The sequence below is a fragment of the Triturus cristatus genome, chromosome 12 (assembly GCF_964204655.1).
Source record: "Triturus cristatus chromosome 12, aTriCri1.1, whole genome shotgun sequence".
Classification (NCBI taxonomy): domain Eukaryota; kingdom Metazoa; phylum Chordata; class Amphibia; order Caudata; family Salamandridae; genus Triturus; species Triturus cristatus.
The window spans coordinates 286,748,497-286,771,662 of NC_140595.1; the positions used below are offsets into that span (position 1 = coordinate 286,748,497).

The window sequence follows — 23,166 nt, forward strand, 5'->3', positions numbered from 1 at the left end:
GTCATGACTGGATGGGTTTTGCCACATCTCTTTTTCTGATTCGTAGTTAAACTTAGCCATGTACAGTTTAACCGGGTCTCGTGTGTTGTGTGGCTTAAGCCATTGACAGGTCTGTAAGGGGTTATGATTTCATATCATGTGTAATTCTGGTAGGTCCAAAGCGCAGTATGTTGTGGTCCTATGTGTTATGTCACCTGGCTTATAGTCAGACTTGCTTAACCCTATAATTGTCCTGTCTCTCTAGAACCATCCCGGCCTACCCCTGCCCACCCTAAAAGACATGATCCAAATGGCAGGTGAAATTGCCGATGGGATGGCCTATCTCAATGCCAAGAAATTTGTCCACCGGGATCTGGCTGCCCGCAACTGCATGGTATCCGAAGATTTCACTGTGAAGATTGGGGGTGGGTACTCCTATATGAACACCTTTTTTTAAAGACAACTTCTCATCTGCATGCAGCAGTATTTTCCCTATAGATAGTAGTCAGCTTATCGCTGCTTCACAAGTATATTTATATTCGCTTCATGTACAAGAAAAGCGGTTACGTATTTCCTAGGATTTCCTGCTGTAAAAACTAGACTTTCACTGGATTAAGAATACTCACCAAGACTTTCTACAGCACTAGTTTGTGTTTTAGGAAATGCCAATCACAGCTTTACCGCAGTATGGTCACCATCATACAATGAATGTCTCTGTTAAACATTTCCAGGAAAAATCTTTTTGTGGCAAACAGACCATTAAAAACTCATCAAAACAAGTGCTGTTTTCAATTTATTACTTGAAATTACCAAACTGATTTCTTTTAAAAAACAGATTGAATATGGGTGTTTTGGACAAAACATGCCATTGCCTGAGAAGCCAACAGGTTTTCCCAATTGTAGAACTTGAAACCACACTTTGTCTGTGCTTTGGATGCTTCTTGGGCTGCTTAAAGTTCAAGTTTATTGGCTAGCTTAGGATCTCCTTTTCTAAACATCTTCAATATGCAGCCCATGTCTCTCCATTTTTGGAATGTTGTTTCTAAATGTACAAGTGCCACATTCCTGCTTTTCATGATATATTTTTCCCCATGGTTTAATGTATAACACATGCTAACCTCCATTGCATACATTGTGGCTTTCAAGAGTTCTACTTGTGGTAACACATTAGTGGTAGGATCTATCTCATGAAGTAGAAGTCTTATGTAGAACTTTCTTAATTGGCTTTTTATGGACCAAAAGAGAAGATGAAAAAGTTACTTACCTTCCGTAATCCCTAATCTGGTTGAGGCTCTATCTAGCTGCAGATTCCTTACTTTAAATGATCCCCAGGCGTCCGATTGGATCCGGAGATTTTTCATGGGGTGTAGCCCTGCGCACTGGCATAATTCGGCTCTGCATGGTGTAGCCCGGGCTGGAAGTGACGTACATAGTGCTAACATAGGCGCCACGCAAGCGAGCAGACGTCAGTTCTTTTCTTTCTGCACCAGTCAGTCCAGATCCAGAGGGACCTACCCCCAGTCACTTTTTTTACTGTTTTTTTCTTTTTTACTTTTTGGGAAGTTTTTTAGATTTATCTTCTGGTGTGGCAGGGATTTCTGTGGGGAAGGCTGTATTCAAGCCCTGCAGTGCCTTTCACCAGCAGATGTCAGCAAGGGACCCACACCTTGTCTCAGTCCTCCGATCAGGCTGCTCCTTTGGGAGGATCTTCTGTAGCAGCAGGGGAGGGTTCTCCACCCGAACATGTCAACGTTCCTCCTTAAAGCCTGGAGATTGAGCAGTGAAAGTTGACAGCTTTCGACCTTCAGCTTAAAGTCTGTAATATTATCTTGGCAGCCCGGCGTTCCTCCACCAAGATGGTATATGACGGCCGTTGGAATACATTTGTGTTATATGGGGTGCCGGGGAACAGATTCATCCCTTATCTGCTCCCCGTTCCCAGGTTCTTTTGTTTATCCTGACCCTAGCCCAAAAGGGCACTGCATTGGGCACTTTGAAGGGTTATTTATTGTCCATCTCCGCCTTTCTGTGGCCGCCAGATCAGCCCTCTCTCTTCAAGTCCCCTGTTGTAAATAGGTTCTGCAAAGGTCTACAACTCGTTTCCCCCAGCTCCCGTTGTCCTGCCTCAATGGGATCTTAACTTGGTTCTTACTTTCTTAATGAGCACTCCTTTTGAGCCGCTTTATTCTTGACCTCTTAGGCTCCTCACCATCAGGAAGGCCTTTCTGGTGGCAATTACAACTGCCCAGAGGGTCAGTGAGCTACAGGCACTGTCCTCTCAGCCTCCCTACATCTCCGTTTTCTCTGATAAACTGGTCCTTCAGACTCGAGAATCCCTCTTGCTGAAGGTAGTCACCCAATTCCACATACGCCAGTCCATCACTTTGCCTACCTTTTATGCTCTGCCTCATCCCTCCAAGGAAGAGGGGAGAGACTACACCGGCTAATCTCAAAAAGAGCGTTGTTGTTCTACCTTGACTGCACAAAACCGTTCTGGGTGGACGATTGTAGGAGAGTAGGATCTGCTTCTTATAGTTACCCCCACTTTTTGCTGATGTTTCACAGTTTTCGAATTAGTCTGGCTGAGATCCTGCTATCCAGGACCCCAGCCTAGCTGCTTTCTCGCTAAATTGATTGCATGTACTTTAGGTACACTTCAGATTGGATCCTGGGGTACCCTTATAAGTCCCTAGTAAATGGTATACTATATACCCAGGACCTAGGGACCCCAGAGGCCTCTCAGAGGCCTCTCAGGGGCTGCAGCATGTATTATGCCACCCCTGGGAGACCATTCAAAATGACACAACAGGTCTGCTACAGCAGCCTTTGTAAGGTGGTGCATGCCCCCCTTACTTAGATGTAGGTTCACTATATCTATCCATATCACTGCACATATAAACCTATCAGTCACCTCTATGGCAGGCCTTATCAATCCTGAAGGCAGGGTGCTGGGTTTTATGTGAAAGGGTGCAACTGCATGAGCAGAGCCACTCTGCAGCCTTCGGAACCTCTATTCCTGGGTTGTTTGTGATGCAGCCTACCATATACTCTTAAGTGCATTATAACCTCGTGGTAAATGCTATCTTTAAAATGGCTGCATGGAAACATGTTGTGTTTGGTGTCAAACACCTTGGAATCATACCTCTATACCAGTAACTGGTGTGGGAGGTATGATTCCACCCTTCTAGAGGGAGAAGTATGACAGCACCGGTACACCCGGTAGCAGCTTTACAAGCCCTGGCATCACAAAATGGATGCTGCCAGCCACAGACACAAGTCTGCCCTCCTGCTGCTGGATGAAACTCCGGAAGGGGACGGCTGGACAATAGGTTTCCTGTCACAGGGAGGTGTGACCACCTCCCAGACAGGCTTTAGTGTATTGGGGCTGGGTGGATGCACTCTGAGAGTGCTTTGATGTCTGCACTGTGGGCACATTTGGTGTCCCTTTGCATAGTCCAGCTCAAACCGGTTTCAGGGGCCCTCAGCCCCTGCTCTGGCACGAAACTGAACAAAGAAAGGACATGGGTGTAGCCACCCCTCTGTCCTGACCCTCCCATCGGTGGGTCCCCAGAGTTTGTCCCACCCCTTCCTTGGGTATAAAGTAGGAACCCCTGGCTACAGGACTTTAGATTTACCTGGATGAAACTCTGCTACAGAAACCAAGTACTTCAACTATCTACACTATGTTGGATGACCGAAGAATCTCCCTTGGAGTAAAGGAGTTACTCCCCTGCAAGGCAGGCACCAAAGAACCATCTGACCGTTTTTCATCTACGCAGCTCCTGACGGACTCCGCAGATTTTGCAACACAGGAGGTGGGTTCCTAAGCTTCCCCGAGGCAGACCAGTACTCTCAGCAAACCGGAGACCTGCAGCCCTCGTGAGGACCGTGTAACCCGAACACCTGGACACCGTGCACATTTGCAGCAGCATATGTTTTTTGGAGATCCCTGAGGCTGTGCTTTGGGCTACTTGTAGTCCATACCCCGAGCAGTGATTCTACCGAATACTACTGGCCTACACTCCTTGAGTGTTCCGTGGGCTGGTATTTTGTGATTCCTCTCAAGGTCCCTTCGTGATCCCTGGTCTATCGACCTGTGGGTCCCTGAGAAGAGTACTTTAACTTTCAGTGGGCTTTCCTGGTTGCTCCAGATGTGCCCTGACTCTCCATTGCTTGGGAAGTCCACAGGACCTTGCTGGTCCACAACGAAGCATCTTTTCTCTGACCGCGTGGGTTGCAGTTGCCAAGGCTTGTTGGTCTCCAATCCGGACACTGACCCCCCAGCACTCAACATCCTTCATGGAACAGCTTGCTTGAGGACTTTGGTCATTGTCAACGTCTCCTGGTCCCCGTGGCTGCAGAGTCAAACTTCCATTCTTAGAACCTGAAGCACCCGACATCGGTGGGCATTCGTCTACTGAGCCCCTGGTCACTGGCAAGAGACCCAGACTCTGTCCCCTCTTCTTTCAGGTTCTTTTCAGCTCCGATCCAGGCTTAGATCACATGGAACACTTTTCCTTATCACAGCAGCAGCACTTTGCAGCATCACGCTATTGAAAACAACGAAGATTCCCGACACCATTTGACACCTATGCATCCGTCTTCCCTGGATTAGGTAACACGAGTTCTCTGGTGCTCACATGGGTGCTGGCCTTAGAACCTTCTAAGTTTGAAAGGGTTTGCACAAAGTCCTCTCCTAAGTGTCCTTAAGCTTTAAAATTCCAACCGCGATTTTCCCATAGGATTGTACGGAACTTGCGCCTGTGTTCTCACACTGCACGCGTCCCCCGTGGGTCACCTGTGTCACTACCTTGGGTGGTTCCTTGGGGTCCCAGCAATTCTACGTGCTCTAGGCACTCTGTCTAGTCAAGTCATGGTTGTTATACCACTTTCTTAATATATGGTTTGGTCTCCCCCTGGGGCCCACTGTGTATTGTGCTATTTACTGTCGTTCTAGTGCTTTAATATTGTGTATCTTGTTCTCTAATCTCATAAAGAGGTTAGTAGAGAGTGTTTAGTAATAAATACATATATTTTATATATACCTTGTTTGATTCTCCTTTCATTTGGTCATTCAAGAGGTTATAATCTGGTAAACCAAGATGCTTTACATTCCTTCGAGACTTAGCCTGAAGGCTGCTCACCATAGCTACCACTAGGATAGCTTTCAATAAAGGTTGTCTCTAACCTAATCATCAATAAGGGTTGTTTGGACTGGTACAGGGTGCCCACTTTAATTAGTGGACAGCATATATCAGGCCAACTTCTCACAACGATCAACTCTTTGCAGGGTATGTCGGGGCCAAGAAAGGGAAAGCTGTGTAGAAATGGATCATCTTCTGGTGGACCATGCTCTGCAATAAAATCTGCTATGCTTTGGCCAAAAGGCAATCACCTGAGGGTTTGCGTGCTCATTCCAGCAGAGCCAAGTCTACGACCACTGCGTTAGCATGCGGAGTTCTGGTCTTGGATATCTGCCAGGCAGCAATTTGGGCATCTCTGCTCACATTTACCAAGCACTGCTGCCTGGACAGTCCGTTCTGTAGGGATGAGCACCTGTCCCTTTCGGTCATGCAGGACTTTTTAATGTGAAATTGTTCCTCAGACCAACCCTCTGGGAGGTATTGCTTGGGTAACTATTCTAAGGTAAGGAATCTGCGGCTGAAAGTCTCCATCAGATGAACAAATTACTTACATTCAGTAATGTCGTATATGGTCGGGAGTCTATCTAGCCGAAGATTCCTTACTGACCACACATCCTCCCTGCTCTGCAAACAGATTTCTAGGGTCAAGGCTGTTATCCTTTCAGTGTCCTGGTGTGCAACACCAGTGGTCATGTGTTGTTTGTGGCTCCATGCTCCTAACATGGAAAGTCGCAAAAAGAAACTTACATCAGAGCACTGTAGTGGTGCCTATATAGACACAGTGCATGTCACTTCTGGCGTGGGCAACACCACGTGGCACCTAACGACACCACCTATCAGAGCGCAGGGGTACTACTCACAAAAGTCTTCTGAATCTAGTCTGACGCCTGATGATTAATTCTAAAGCAAGGAATCTTAAAGCTAGAAGTCTTGATCAGATGCACTATTTCTATGAAGTTTCTTTTTCAATCCAACGGATCAATGCCTTACTTAGCAAGAAGTGTTTGTTTACACAACATTGTACACAGGCTGCAAAAGCTCAACCGTTATACAGAATTTAATTGCGATAATTGTTGACCAACACAAGTGCATCCTTGTCGTCAAGTGTATGCCCGCCCTCTATCAAACGAAGGTTTTAGAGGGCGAGGACTGGTCAATGATGAAGCATGACACCAGGTGGTGTGTGAGACCAGTCCGTAACTTTTTGTGAGATGCCCACACCTACGACGTTCCTGTAACTCGTTTGGGTTATCATACTAGGAGCGGCTTCTTGTGGTAAACAGTTATAGTGGAGGCTGCCAGCTCCTAGAACCCCTATGCCTCTAGTTCCCTCCTCCACAGATCCAGTGGAGACTTTTTGTGTGTTAATCTTTTTGTATATCACCAGTTATTTTTCTGGAGACTTAGATTTCTGTGCGTATGAGACAAATGTCCTGATTAGTGTTTTTTTTTTTTGTTTCTCTCTTTTTGCTCAAGACTTTGGGATGACCCGTGACATTTATGAGACCGATTATTACCGGAAAGGTGGCAAGGGGCTGCTTCCTGTTAGATGGATGTCTCCAGAATCCCTCAAGGATGGCATCTTTTCTCCTCATTCTGATGTCTGGTGAGTTTATAAGAGCAAGGTGTGTGGCAGGTGAAAACTATATGGCTTTGCTCGGTGGGATGCGGCACATGATCTCCTCCTGTTGTCCAGAGTGCGGTGAGAGGGATTGTGGAAAATTTGCTGATGTTGCTTGTATATGCATTTTACGCCTTCTTTCCAGGTATTATTTTACTGATTAAGGATCTTGTAGTGCTCGTTTTGCTGATTTCAGAATCGGTGACCAGAGGTCTAATAAAACGGCATACTTGATAGTCTGCAGGATAAAACCGAATATAGCGACAAAACCATGGAAAGGATGGGAGCAAGAAGGGAGACTGGATGAGCAAGCTGGTATCGGATGGTTGGTTGTACCAGGTATTAGAAGAAACACTCCTGGAAATGGACCCCAATGGAAGAGTGAAAAACATGTGCAAAACTTCAATCATGTCCTCAACAAAGGTCCTAAGTAGATAAAGGTATTTATTAAGAGGAACTATGAAACTTGGCTAACAGAACATGATAGAACAGTTTGGCTATCTCGGGTAAGATGGAGCAACTCCCAGTGCTTTAAATGGGCCGGTACTCACCGGTACTGAGTACCGGCACTTTTTAATTTTCTCGCATAGAGTACCGGCACTTTTCTTTGAATAAGGAGAGTACCGGTACTCACGAGGGCCTGGCTTGGATGCAGGTGGCGCTCCGGTCATCAATCACCTCGTACCTCGGCAGCACCTTCCACTCTTAATCACAGTGGAAGCCTGGGCTGGGCTCGTACAAGCGAACAGCTGCTCTTGTCAGTGATCTGCATGTACTGCTCTGGAAGCCATCAGAGCAGAGGTGTGGCTACAGGGAGGTTCGTTTAGCATTTGTTTTTACACAGCGGGGGCAGAGAGGTGGCTATTAAACCTAATGGACGAGGGTGTGAGAGTCATTGTTCAGGGCAACACAGTGCTACAATGACGGTTCTGTAGCAGAAAGCGTTATTTCTAAACTGCTGCTATTAGACTTTTTAACACAAATTCGCCAGTGTATGCATCACAAGACAAGATGTTGAGCACTATGTAAAAGTCAAATACTTGATATTGTGCATCTACATAACCCATACAAGCATTTTTGCAAGTTACAGATGCCTGTGGTGGGCCGAGAATGAAAAGTGACTGATGAATTGCTAGCTTTTTTTGCAGCTAAGCATTTACTAATCGTATGAAACAGGAAGCCAATGCCTTTCTCTTAAGCAAGTAAGATTGGGGCACCATAAGTCGCAATAAAGTGGATAACTCTGGTGGTTAATGCGCTTGCTAGAAAGATCTGTGTGCATTCTGATCTAAGGTTCAACTCACCATAACATTGCATGGAGGGTCATTGTGCCTGCTGGAAAGCATAGCATGCAACATGTAGTTCAGAGATTGTTTTTTTAATGTAGATAGCTCAGTTGGATAGTGTTTTTGTTGCACAGATCCTTGGATTCCCTGTAGGTCCCAAGTTAACATCCTTGGCATATATCCTAGTGAATTATACCCCTGCAGCAAGGACCTGCATGCAACAACAAGGCAAATATATAGAACCTTACTGTTTTTTTCCTCAATCTTTTCATTTAAGGTTGCTAAAAAGGGGTTACTTTAGATAGTAATAGACACTTATTATTAAGTGCTATATAAATGGTTATTAGTGTAAAATGCTCATGGACAGATACATATGATATTCTAACAATGCATGCACATTTATTGCATAAAAACCTTAGAATGGTAAATAATGTAGCTCCGCCCCTTGTTCCGCCTTTAGCACCTCTCTTATGCCCGCCCCAAACTCCACCCCCAGTCTATCCACCCTTTTGATGAGTACCTGCACTTATTTTTGTCCATTTAAAGCACTGAGTAACTCACCTTGTGCAGTGCATGTGTGGGAGAAAGTGGTTTGAGAAATGGCTTACCAAGCTTCCAAGAGGCTGGCTCCCGGATTATCTGGAGGTTTTAAATAACTCTGAGTGAATCTTCTTCAGTAAAGAATTTCTCATAGTGCAAATACCCAACAAAGAGTGAATTGATTAGTGATCAAAGCAGAGATGAATTGGGGCATCAGATACACTTGATGTAAATAACTCTGTCCCAGCCCAAGGGCACTTGTATATTAGACCGAAAATCTACAGATTTTCATAGACACCAGTCCACCTCTGATCAATGGTCAATATCTCAAGAAAGCCTAAAGCGCAACATTTGTGGCCTCTCAAATAAGAACGCTTATGCCCTTTTGTAAGAAAACACATTTACCACATCTGCTTATTCAATCAACTATAATATGAATAGACGAAATATACTGAAAACATAAAATACAGCTGCACAGTAGTTGGCGTAGCGTGCTGTTTCAGGTGAGCTGAAGCCAAAACCAGGGACATACATCTCGGTACTTACTAGCTACCTGAGATGGAAGATCAGTGACACTTGTTATTTACAGTCCAGTCATAAAACACGGATTTGCATATAATCTTTAAAGGTTAGGAAACATTGTTATTTGTGTGTGCTTCAAGTTTCCCAAACTTCTGTGCACTTGTAAGAGTGCTGGAAAGAATCACAATGATGCTGTGAGACCCATAGAAAGAGACTACATTAGAAAGAAGAAAGTTATGATTGGAGATGCTGGACTCAGTGGGGTTCACATTTAATTAGCCTGTGTGCATTCGATGCCATTGTTTTACCTTTGCCTGTGACATTACAAATGGGGACCTTCCAGTCTCAGCTGTCCCCAAAATGCACTATCCTACCTGTACTAGCAGATCATCTTAGCACCAAGAGTTTTATTGTTATAATTGATCCTATTGGCTAGTAAAGAGGTAGATAGGTTGTGTTCAGATCCCTGACGTTCTGATTGGATTGTTAAGTAACCCACATTTCTTTCTGGCCCTCTCAGGTCCTTCGGAGTTGTGCTCTGGGAGATCGCCACACTGGCAGAGCAGCCTTATCAGGGGCTGTCCAATGAGCAGGTCCTTCACTTCGTGATCGACAACGGAGTCTTAGAAAAACCAGAGAACTGCCCGGAGAAACTGTGAGTACAGCTTATGAAGTACCAGGCTGAAAGGATGGGTTACTGCGCTGCAATACAAACACGTGCCGATACAGTCATCTTAGGTCCTGTAATCTTAATATTAAATAAACCTTATGGGTATCCTCTCTAGAGCTTTAAAGGTGCTATTCCAAGAATGTCGAGAACTGAGTCACTTCGAATTTACACCTGAGATCGTGAATTGATTTTGAAATGCAAAATGATATTCCCATGAAGTCAGACACTCAGGCATGAGGGACATCAACAATACAAGGATGAGACTGGTAGTCACATATTTCAGAGCAGTGCTTAATTTGTAAAAAAAAAAAAAAAAAAAAAGTGCCAGTGCTCTCACTAAGAGGCCACAGCAGCTTGCATCACACATTGTCCCTGCCATGATGCAAAGATAGTAACAACACAACTACTAACCCTCACACTCATACAAGCATGTCAATTCAGACTATCACATGCTCCAAAGCTATAAGAATGGCTTGGGCGACAGGTAATAGTCATTTTTAATGTATATTGAATTAATAATTAACTGTTGTTGTGGTCATCACTAAATTGGCCAGACAGCGCCACCTTGTGGCAGGCTGTCAAAAGCGCCAGTATTAACAATTAAGTTAACAAACAGAAAGCGGGAAACTATCAAATCATACATATGGCAATGCTTGTTAGGTCTCGCCTAGGCAGCGCGCATGCGCTGTCTCTCCGAGTCATTTAGTAATCTATATGGCTAGTAAAACTCCACCTATTGCTGGGTAATTTCTTGCCGCTTTTCATTAGTTAACTTGTGCATTTTTTTTGTTATCAGCCTTATTATTGGCTCTTCATCCCACACGTAACTTCCGTTCATGCCGGAAGCAGCAATACCTAACTTCAGTATCCTTACACTTACACAGCTAATTGTATTTTTTTTTAAATAGTGCGCATCAACATGTGCGCGCATCCCGGCCGCCGAACGCACGTATGCCTGTATGCCTTCGAGCACTGTTCCGTCCCGCACTCACTCTCCCCTCCCTGCCCCCACTGCTTAGCAGCAGACCCCAGGAGCAGCGATGCATTAAGAGTGGTCGGCAACAGCAAGCAAGGTAAATGCCACTGGGAAATGTTTTCTTTTAATTATTTATAAATCTATGAATAGTATTTTTATTTGGCAGCATGGCATGCTTTTAGAATAGCGTCAGCAACTTTATTTTCTTCCGAACCTTTTTCTTTTTCAGGCGCTGTGTGCGAACGTGGGCTGTGTGCAACCGTTGGCCTCACAGAGCAGTCTGCCCCGCCCCTTCTCACTTGTTTTGGGCGGTGGGGGGTTTATATTACTGGGCGCTGGGCTACGGTTTCAGCACAGCGCCCGCTTTTACATTTTTCATGTGAGACGGTCTGTTTTTTCTCACCAGTCTTTTTCTTTGTTTCAGTCTCTATCTCTTCCTTTTCTCATTCTTTCTCTTTTTTTCTTCCTTTTCACGTTCCTGGCTGGTACAGAAGGCTTAGTGGGGGATTAATGTGCTAGCCCCTGAAGTTGGATTTACAGAGCTGCTCTGCTTGGCCCAGAGGCCACTTTCGTCACTGCAGTACATGACGGAAAACTCCCTGGAAATCCATGCTTGGAGTGAGGCGTGTGGAATACGGTCAGCCTGGCACAGATAGTCATACGACGCCCGTGTATTCAGGGGCACCTCCAGGCCTTTATGTCTTCTCCCTGGACTCTCTGCCACTCATTGGCCTCCATTCTGGCTTTCCGGGGATCCCCAAGGTGCTGGTGGCCCACCACGGCAGTGTGAGCCCGCTGCTGAGTGTTCCGGGCCGGAAGTCCATCCGTGACATGGCACGTTGAGCACACTAACCTTTGTGTTTGTATAAAAGTTCAGCACCTCGTATGGGGCAGTACGTGCTCTATAAATGTAACAACAGTAGCATAATATCCATAAAACCGCAATGTATGGATAGGGCGCCGTTCTTGGGGCTATGGATTGGCGCTGTTAATATTTCCTGGCTCCTTGTTATTCCTTTATGGCAGGAGGGTGCATTAACCATCTGAGCATTATTACTCACTTTATATTTACTAGGCGCTATAATGTTGGCCGACAGAGGGATACAGCGAACACAAGTTGGATTGTCTTAGTAATGTCACATTTGAGCTTGAATGATTCCCCCGGCTTTAGAATGACAATCTTAAACTGAATGCCCTCTTCCCCTACCCGCTCAGCCCCTCGCTCCAAGCGCCCGGAACAGCAGAATAACACAGGCCCTGGCGTGGAGCCCATTGGGGCTTTCACCATATGCGCAGAACTAAATAAACGGGTGCCTAGATCGGTGGTCCATGACTGTAGGCACACATATGCATTTTATGTACTCCGCAATTGTATAGGCTAAACGCCTGCTCCTGTTCAGGGCGGACAAAGGTGTGTAAATAGCTAAACGTGTGTGCGTATGTATTATTCATAGCAAGTGATCATGTACTCTCAGTTTATTGTGCCACCAGCATTTGTAAAATGTCAGCAGAACCCTGATGTGGCAGTGTAGGAACATAACAAACACTACCAGTTTATTTTTATATTTAATGTTTTCATAGGTCGTACGCTTGAATACCTTTTATTTATGTGTTGTTTTCAAAACTCATAAATAAAAGGCATTGTCATTTACAATGCCAATAGCTGAAACACTCGTTTTTCGAGTTATCATCACTTGAATATCATCTGCCTTGGATTGTTATGCAAATATCCTGATGGCTTTAAAGTTTAAACAAAAACCACAAAGATTTTAAGTGTGCCACCTAAACATATGGACCAGGCTCCCTTTGTCCGGATCATTAGGCATTCAAGTCAGATTTCTTATGGTGGTATTCATATGGTATTGATTTAGCAGAAAATAAAGAGGAAAAAAACAAAATAAACAAGCATTGGCAACGTCTTTTGGACCACTTGACTTTGCCAATACTGTTTTCTGAAGCTGCACAACATTACCCCCCCCACCCCAATAAAAAGTGCAATGACACCACTGCTGGTGCTAGTTGTATCATTCTGTAGACAAGTGTTGATAGAATAAAATCTGCACCATTTTCTTTCATTTTTTTTTAAATTTACTAATGCAAGATGGCGGACTCCACTTGAATTGGTAATTGTAATTAAAACAAGCGCTTCCTAGGCAAGACCTAAAAAATGCTTTTTTCCACAAAAGTACAAATAGCAAATAAATGTCCCAAGGGTTGGGGGATAATGAGGATTGGGTTAGTTAGGTGGTGAAAAGCAGCACACAAGAGAGAGAGCAACACGATATGTGAAGTGCAGGGTAGCTTGGTGTGGACAAGTACATAAGAAAAGAGTAACACGGGGCGAGGAGAGAAGCGCATAAAGAAGAAATACACACAGAAGTCTGGGTGGGAGAAGCTCCTGAAAGAGAGAGCATGCAGCATATAAGGAAAAAGAGCTACACATAGTGCAGAGGGAGAAGCATTGGAGGAAGAGATCTGGAAAACACATCCACTGTAATGGAGTGTTTAACCAAAAATGTAAAAGTACTTTCCTAAAAGTGAGCAGTCAATCAATCAAAAGAATGGTAAAGGGGCTATTTTCCAGGAGTACGACAAACACGGGAAGAGGAATGAAAGCCAATAGAAGCCATCAAATAAGAAGCAATAAAATGAGGGACAATAAAGCCACAGGTGGCAAGCAGTGAGTGAGCTGAAATCACACTGTAAGTTGTTGGTAAGCCCACAGTAGGTCTTTAACAACCAAACGACATGCATTGTTTGGCAAATGAGGCCTAAATAGGAATACAATACTATTAAATATTAAAGATAAAACTCTTTAGAGAACATGCTATTTCTAACTCTGAACATATAAGCTGCTCCTGAATGTACAAGCAGAAATTGGATTTTCTTGGCTTGAGCATCATTAGGCCTCTATAGGCAGAGGCATCTTACATTGAGCTCAGATAAACTTATTGTCGTAATCAAGAGGACATACAACCAGGTAAGCTCCTTTTCCATAGATTTATTGTGTTTCTTCGCAGCGAACTGCCAGTGGCACACAATGGAGCAACTGTCCCAAAAGGAATCACAGCGACACGTGGAATGCCACCATTATTACACCAAGCTCCCACAAGCCACGTACAAGAACTGTACATACTGAACACTACATGGCTCTTTTCTTTTAAAACTGGGAAAAACAATTCTCATCATGTAAAATTTGTCACCAGTAGAAAATACATACTAGCAAGGGGAGAAATATGAGAAAATGAACCTTACGCAAAACTTTAAAACTTACTGTAATCACAGTAGCTCTTATAAAGTTCAAAATAGAAACGAAAATTACTAAAGCCTAAATGACACTGCATTAGAGAATAAAATGAAAAGCTACATTAATATCAAAAGCGCAAAGTACATTCCTAAATAACAAGAAAATCAACATCACTCTCTAAAGCGCAAAGGTAGATTCCTGACTCTACCCTCACACCTCAACAGAGTTTCTTGGTCAATAGGTGCTAAACACCGTTTGCAATCACAAGATTTTTTTCTCTCTGTTCACCACTTCCCTGTTCACACCCCTCTCAAAGTCTTTCATTCTCACTACATTCTTTCCATTCCACCATTGACCACCTTGAACTCTCACACTACCTTCTATCACATCCACCATTTTGACGGCAACAATAAATTTGCTACCTCATTTAGCTACATGTACAGGTTTCCAGACGCGCACCATATCTCCCACCTTGATACCTAGTACTTTGACCCTGTTTCTTTCAACAAGGTTTTTTTTCTGTTGTCACTGCATTTTGTTTAATCCAGTCCTGACTTTAATATCTAAGTCTTTGCTCTTATTCGTCTTCACCCACTTATTCATCCATGCCGGGCAAATTCAGGTGGTGGCCCTTCTTCCATGTAGTAATTCAAATGGTGAAACACCTGTCGTCGCATGAGGAGTGCTACAATAAAACCACAGCATACTCCTTACAGCATTGGCAACACCACACTTTTGGTGATAGCCCATTGAATGCACTCCCCCAACACTTTATTTATCTGCTCAACCAACCCATTCATTTGGGGATCATACAGCGAACTCTTAAAATGCTTCACACGACTTGCTTCCAAAATTGCCTCCGCTTCATTAGCAACAAACTGCACCCCATTATCTGATACTAGAATGGCTGGAAATTCCTTTAAGAAAGCTTCTTTAAGAAATTCCACTAATACTTTAGACGTCACTTCACTGATAAAATTTCACCTCAGGCCACTTACTGTAATAATCCATCTTTACTAGTGCAAATTTCAAGGTATTTTCCAATGCATGAAAAGGGCCTACAATATCAATTCCAACATTTCCCAGGGCCTCCCAGGCAATTCGATAGGGCATAACAGGTGAATTCTTACTTTCATAGACTTGTCACAGCTCAAACAAATTACACGCTCCTTGATGATTTGATCAGCCTCACCATCCATCACAGGCCACCAAAAACATGATTGCAAATGTTTTTTTGTCATAGTTGCACCTAAATGACCTTCAATTGCGCCTACAATTATAGAATTTCTCAATTAAGTGGAACAAATGTGTCTATTCTCATGAGTACCCCATCCTCCACAGACGATTCCTCTGCACCTTTAATAAAAGTTTTAAGATCAAATTCAAGATTCCTTTCTTTTGGCCAACCAAGCTTGATTGATCAAGTAGGCCCGCAATAGAGGCAGATCTATGGATGCCACAATACAGTCCTCTTTGTTCTCATCAATACACACACCTGCATTCTTTTCTTCATACATTGGTGAGCATGATAAAAAATCAGCATAACCTTTTTTACCTCCTGGAATGTACTCTCATGCAAAATCAAATTGCAACAATTTTGTAGAAAGCCTAGCAATGCGGAGTGTAAAACCCTTGGAATTTCTCCCACTCAGAATATACACTAAAGGCTTATGATCAGTTTGCATCACAAAACGTTTACCCCACACACAGTTCCTGAACTTTATTACTGCCCACTAACACACTAACAACTCTTTCAATACCTGAATACTGCTTTTCAGTATCAGACAAAACACGAGAGGCAAAACTAATAGTCACTTTAAAGACTGTAACGGCAAAAACCAGCTAGAGTTACTGGCATGCAATGTACTCTCAATACAATGGAACTCAACAGCTGTAGCCTCTTCGAGGTACATTAACGCCTCTTGCATTAACATATCTTAAGTCAAGTCAAGTCAAAGATCTTTATTCGGATATAAAAGACATCCATAAAAGTACATATAAATCACAACATCATCCGATAAAAACAAGAAAATAAACATTAAAAATTAATAATAAAAAAATGGCTTAGTTAATCTTATGATGTAAACATTTCATAGAATACGGATATCATAACAGTGACAGTAATTCCACAGTGGAAATGCGATATGATTTAGGCTAGAATGAGCAGCAATTGAAACAATGCACAGCTAATTAGCTATGACATATACAAGAGAACAGTAGCCACTAATGCAAATATGCAATGTGCAAACGATGCAAAGATAATACAGATTTATCGGGCCACGTTCATTGTTGCTCGGGATCGAACAGCGGATTGAAAGAAACGACTGACTCTAAAGATTACGTCATCAGAACTTAGCATCAATAGGTCTCTAAATGCTAGGTTAAAGTCCATCAGAACGTTCTTTCTAAAATACGGAATTAGGTAATATTTGGTGTATTTTACGTAAAAACCACAAAAGAGTGTAAAATGTAACAGGCTTTGTTTGCCGCCTAGGTTACAGGGACAGCTTAAATGTTCCAAATTTTTGATAAAGCCTAAAGGGAAGCAAAGTAGATTTTTGATGCTCCCATCCCTGAACCGGAACAACAAACTCCTATTCCATTTGCCCAGTTTCTTTCGCAGGTAACCCTGGGGTATGTTATAGGGCCTGCCACATGATTCCAGAAGGGGGATGTACCTTATAATAGCCGGCTTTACATACTCGGTCTTTTCTCTATTTTTTCGGTACAGGTCGTACAACGCTCTTTTTACTGAATTCTTATGCGTACAATCGATAGTTTGGGGAGATAAAAATAGGTGCCCCATCTCCACACTTACTAAGCTTTTCTCGACTGCCCTGAGCCAGGGTATATAATTGCCCGCTCACATTTTAGGCAGTCCGAGATAATATCACGGGTCAAAGAGGCAGCAGAGTTCCGCCATATTTTCAGCCAAAACAGGGCGGGTCTAGATCTTATGAAGTCCTCTATATAGGGGAGATTCAATTCTCTGTGACACACGTAAGAAGGGGCCGAAATGACCCCCCCCAAAACCCTCCTGCAGAATCTGTTCTCTTCGGTCTGTATGTTAGTACAGTTCGAATATCCCCACACCTCTGCGCCAAAGGTTCCTGTCGGTAAGCACTGGGTTCTATAGATTTGTAACAGTGGTATAATAACCTCAGCACGTTTGGGTTGACGGAGGGTGATTATAGAATTAATGGCTTTACCCAATTTGTTCCTCCCCCTGGCAACATGAGGCTGCCAGGATCCGAAATCGGAGAACAACAGGCCTAGATAGGGAAAAGTGCAAGTGCTATTCAAAACATTTTTCCCTGATATGATATGACGAATTCTATGTTTCTTTGGGCCACAGGACATTATATAAGATTTTTTTAAATTGGTACATAAGCCGAGGTCGGCCATATATGAAACAAAACCTGATATTAAAGTGCGTAGTGCATTGGGTGTGCGGCCCATAAGGACCGCATCATCCGCATAAAGGAGTGCGGGAAATGGTTTACCGTTAATGTGCGGGACATCGCTGGTTAATTTACACAAGGAATTACTTAATTCATTTATATACAAAATAAAAAGCAGGGGGGCCAAGACGCAGCCCTGTCTGACCCCCCTGCCAATTAAAATATCACCCGAGACTTCGCCATCATTATTTATTCGAACACGGGCTTTCAAGTCACTGTGTAAGTGGGCCAAAAAATAAACCAGAGATTCGTCTAAACCATAATTCAACAGAACTGACCATAAGCGGGAGCGATTAACAAAATCAAAAGCAGAACTTAAATCCATAAACCCTAAATACAATGGGGATTTTTTGGCGATAGTGTATTTGGCCAATAATAAGTTTCAATTTAAACATTGCTCCACAGTCCCTACGTTACTTCTAAAGCCTAACTGGCATGGGTGTAGGGTCATATTTTCATCTGCCCAGGTTCTGATCTTATTAAAGATAACCCTACCTAGAATCTTCAAGGTATTATCTATTAAAGATATTGGGCGATAACAGCCAGGGTCAAGTCTGTTGCCTTTTTTAAAAATTGTCACAATGATGCTGTTAGACCAGGAACTTGGGGGCGGAGTATGAGATAAATTATTAAAGATGTTACACAATAAAGGTGACCAAAAGTCAGGCTCTGATTTTATTAAATCGATGGATAATCCATCGGGACCAGGTGCTTTGTTCCCCGCACTTTGTAAAATAGCATCCTCCACCTCCATTATAGAAATGTTCAGAGTCGTGAATGGCTGAGAAATTTCCGTGGAAGGGTGCGGCGCAGCATATATGTTTGAAAAATGCTCCGCCCACACGTCCCCTGATATATTACAATTATGGGGGTGATATTAGATCCGATTGATCTCAGATTCTTAACCTCGCTCCAGAACCCGGCGGCATCTTTCAGTGCCGCTGTGCGCACAAGAGATTCCCAATGGTCTTTTAGAAGCTCTTCAGATCTTATTTTTAAAGTGCGCTTGTAATTTGACCTCAGTATCCTCACCAGAGACTTGTCCCGTGGTTCAACTATAAGGGCAGCCCTTAGTTCCCGATTAGCTTTGGAGCATGAGGTGTCGAACCACCTTGAGTTTTTAATATTATTAACTGGGGCTGGTTTAGAGATCTCCTTTTTTATGGCCTTGCACAACCCTGTAAAGGCCTCAACAATGTCATGTCCAGAGCTGTCAGTAGATAAACAGACAGACATTAATAAAGGGTGCATCTTAATGATGCGAGCTAGAACCCCCTTATTGTCTATCCCCTTCCAGACCACCCTAAGTTTGTCTGTTGACACTACTAAGTTTTTTGCCCCTGTTTTTTGATAGATTTAAAACTAGATAAGATTGGATAGTGGTCACTATAAATGGTACTAACGACTGCGGCCTCTAATAAGAGGTCCACGAGCAGGGAGGATATGAATACATAATCTATTGTGGTTGAACTCCCACGCCCGACATAGGTGGCCACAGGTCCTTTATTCGCAGCAATGTTTGCCTTTTCCATAACATTGACTAAGTCCCGTGTGGCTAAATGGTTAAGCAATTCTTCACCTCTTTTACAAGGAGGGGTTCTAAGATGGATATGTGCATTAAAATCACCTCCTAAACAAATGCCATCAAGTTTACCATACTTTTGACCATCTACTATTTCATCAATAAAATCGAACAATCTTATAAAATTTGTGTTAGGATGCGTTGTGAAATCATTGTTGTAAAAATTAATTAGACATTTTATCCGACTGATATAAAGCAAGGCCTGGAAATTCGTATCATTAGTTTGCAAGGATTCAATTTTATCTCCTGCCCTGATCTTAACCCAAGTAGATAATCCCCCACTAGGTCGGCCCAGGGCCGGAATGGGTACAATTTAGGTTGTAGCAACTATAACCCTCAAAGAGCAAGGAACCAGTGCACCAAGTTTCTTGGAACATTAAAATGTCAAAGTTGATAACCCAATCTGCCCAGTCCCTGATTTTCATTTTCGCATTAAGACCGGCAATGTTCCAGCTCATATCTTAAGTTATAAGTCATTGCATAACAAAGTCTGCAGAGGCATTATAACACTACGTCCTGAAGAGGTATAGTAAAGCTAATGGAGGTCACACCATGGTAAAAACTCTGAAACACGCAAAGTTTATGTCGCCGGTTTTATAATTTGAACTTAAGCACTCCGGGGATAGCAGGGTTCAGCTCACCAATTCCTAAGAGGTTAGCCCTGGGTGATGGGGCTACAAATGTTGAGTTAAAGAGCTAGAATGGTGTTGTTTGATGGTACCCTCGTCATGTGGGTGCCAGGATCCTTGAATCCTCCTCATACTATTCAGAACATGTTGGCGTCTGACTAGTAGCAACAGTGCTTAACACAGTGATGGTCCATCAGAATTTGAAAAATATAAACCAGGTTAGGACATATGTTTGGTTTGGGTGGCAGAGGTTTCGCTAGTACTGCAGTGGGGTAGCGCACTGACATCTGCTGATTTGACTCCTAAATGGTGATATGGTAATCTGGGTGAAAGTGGTGTATTCCTTGAACTCGAAGACTTTGGAGAAAAGTTCATTAATGACTATTAAGATCCTTTTGGCATGTCAGAATAATAGATTAATACATCACTGAAACATGGTCAGATGAACTGATGGTGTATTTTGAGTGTATCAGGCTTTGGACTTTCAAATGGACCCACACCGTTGTGGTGTACCACCACACCGGGTAGATAAATGGGAGAAAGTAATTTTCCACAAGTAGGTCAGTTGAGTCTAGACTGAGAGGACATACTGACTAGCACTCTGGCATGGGAGGGCATGCCCATCATGCTCAATGTTCTGAGCAAGAGAGAAAACTATGCACAAGTACACCAAAGAGCAGCATTAATGCTCTGTCTTCCATTCCCCTGTATTTAATATGTAGCATGCTGCTGAGAGGACTGAGTAGATCTCCACAAAAAGGGCTTGTGGGGACTTCAGTCACTTTTGTGCATGTCAGTCAAAACCTTTCAGCTAGCTGGATGAACCAATAGCAGGGCAAAAAAAGCTCTCTTTCACTATAAATTGCTCCGTTACTCCCACAAATTGGGTGCACAGCTCCATGATACAGATGGTGGACATCTTAGAACTAGACCTAACAGACGCATATAAATTACATTTCTTTTAGAGTTGATTATTCTTGGAGTGATTTGGCTTTAAACAATTGTGGGTATAATTTAAAGGCACATAGAAGACCACTTAACTGGGATGCCATATACTTATGGCTCCAGATGATGTGGCTTATGGAACACTTGGGAGGCACAGTCCTCTGAAGCCCATGGAGATCCAGGTATGCTGAAATTGTATGCATCGTATTGCATCTTGAAACCAAAGGCCACTCCATTTGTGGCATCTTTCATGTGCTAAAATCTATGGGATACATGGTGTGTTGATGCTGGGAACCCTGAACGCTCTGAAGACTGTAATCCGGTATATTACAGAAGGAATATCGAGTGGTCACAATATCATGATAAAAAAATATAGAAGAGGTAAGTTCACAGAGGGAGGTACAGATTTACTACTCTTAACTCCACATCTATGCATCATGAAGATATTTATATCTTCAGGATACGACGATGGGGAGCTAGGTATAGAAAATCTACACATACTTACCTGATGATATTTTGGTCCTCTATATTCTGGTCATGATATTATGACCACTTGATATTCTTTTTGCTACATTTCAATCCCACTTTGCTCTAAATACAGAGGCCTGCAAGAGTATCCATAGACATGCATTAAACCCTCTGGATTCTGAAGCCTCCTTTCCTGGGACTGTGGGGGCTACACAAGACTGTGTGAGACCTAGGTAGGAAAATGAAATCTAAATGGGAAACCAGAGTTGCATGCAAGCTGATACAATGATGAACTAATTATTCATTAATTTAATTGGTAAAATATGCATATAGAAACTCTGCCAGCTAGTGAACTGTGTTTTAACTGTTTGAATCATGCAGTTCTTCCTTATTCCAGGTTATTTTGTTATTGGTGTTCATCAGATGTTGTGTTGTAGATGACTGGCTGGAGTAGCTTTGAGTTTTGTTAGACTTTTTACCAATCATGACTTAGACTAATGCAGTTTCTACAGAAATTGATTGTTTTAATGATGCAGCAAATCACTCTCTAGAAAACATACTCCTTTCTTCTTGTAGGCATGAGCTGATGCGATGGTGCTGGCAGCAGAACCCAAAACAGCGGCCATCTTTCATCCAGGTCCTGGAGAGCATCAAAGAAGAAATGCACTACAGTTTTCGCCGGCTCTCCTTCCTGTACAGTCGAAACCAAAAATGTTGCGATTCCACAGAGCTGTCTGATACTGAGACCGACCAACCGGAGCGCACCCTCTTGTCAGAGTATTTATCTGCTAACTTTTCCCGCTTCCATGTCACTCCTGTGGTGGAAAATGGAGGCCCGCCTGGCATATCAGAAAAACAAACAGAGCCCAGTAAGCCCAGGAACTGCTCTCACATGAACGGGAAAGCCAATCTCTGAAGTCTCGTTGGCCACTTTTGGAATCCTTCAATTATTTTTTTTAATGTTTTAAAGTCGGAGTTTTGAGAAGCCCCTTGGCCCGCATTTGCCTGAAGTCGGCCAGGGAACAGTGGAACATTTGTATGAATGCAGAGTGTTTGCAGATACTCGTACAGTGACTTTCTTCCTCTGGATTATACAATCACCATTACACGTGGAAAACTGGATGAGCAGCAGCTCTGTTAGTCCAGGAAACTTCATGAATGGAAAAACATTTGATAGCCCACAGTCGCCATATTGAGTGTGTATGGAATTGCATTGATGCCATGGACTCTTTTTCTCAAATCAAGGTTGTAGGAGCCTAGTTTTTTATGTGGTTTGAATATGTTGTCTGTACACAAAGGGCATATGGGTAGCCCGTTTTGGCGAAAGACGAGAAGTGTTTTTTCAAGTTTTTAGTAAAAAGCAAAGGCAGTGCTTTGGTGGCTTCACACAGATTTCTGCAGAGTCGTCTTCATTCTACTGTATTCAACAGAATTGCAGTTGTAGCCTCAAATCTTTGAGGAAAGGCATGGCATGAAAAGTTTACCAACAAACCAAATGGTGTGAAAGCAGATGACGCTGCAGTAATAAAACAACTGTATATTAAAAGTGATCAAGACTGTAGAATTGGTAGACATTCTTTGTTCCTATCCAATGCTCTGATTCAGGGGGTTTGTTCTTGCAGGTTTGTATTCCTGTAGAGGTGAGGTAGATTGCCTTTTCCCAGAAGTCTCTGCCTTGTCAAGTTTCACTCTCTCTGAAAGGCTGTCTTGGCTCCTCGCCTCAGTTAAAGCTTGTATATTTCCCAGATGCAAAATTTCCCAATGTAGGCTTTGGTGGAATCCACTCAGATCTTAGGCAATGCTTTAATTCAGGGGGTTTGTTCTTGGAGGTTTGCATTCCTGTAGGGGTGAAGTAGACTGCCTTTTCCCAGAAGTCTCTGCCTTGTCAAGTTTCACTCTCTCTGAAAGGCTGTCTTGGCTCCTCGCCTCAGTTAAAGCTTGTATATTTCCCAGATGCAAAATTTACCAATGTAGGCTTTGGTGGAATCCACTCAGATCTTTGGTGTTCCACTTACATGCTGCACTATCCTTGTTTGCTTTAATTACACTTTGTAAGAAGCTTGAGCTCTAGAAATAAAAATGCATGCTCAGAGTAT

General features: G+C 43.1%; 1 protein-coding gene across 1 annotated transcript in view; it reads left to right on the plus strand.

Annotated features, from left to right (window-relative positions):
* Positions 1-22,456, plus strand: part of INSRR (insulin receptor related receptor) — a 627,856-nt gene extending 605,400 nt beyond the window's left edge. The window contains exons 19-22 of the mRNA XM_085637005.1: positions 245-404; positions 6,600-6,729; positions 9,613-9,747; positions 21,647-22,456. Coding sequence (XP_085493131.1) covers positions 245-404; positions 6,600-6,729; positions 9,613-9,747; positions 21,647-21,986 — 765 coding nt within the window. The 3' untranslated portion in view covers positions 21,987-22,456. The remainder of the gene's footprint in view (positions 1-244; positions 405-6,599; positions 6,730-9,612; positions 9,748-21,646) is intronic.
* Positions 22,457-23,166: the final 710 nt, after the last annotated feature.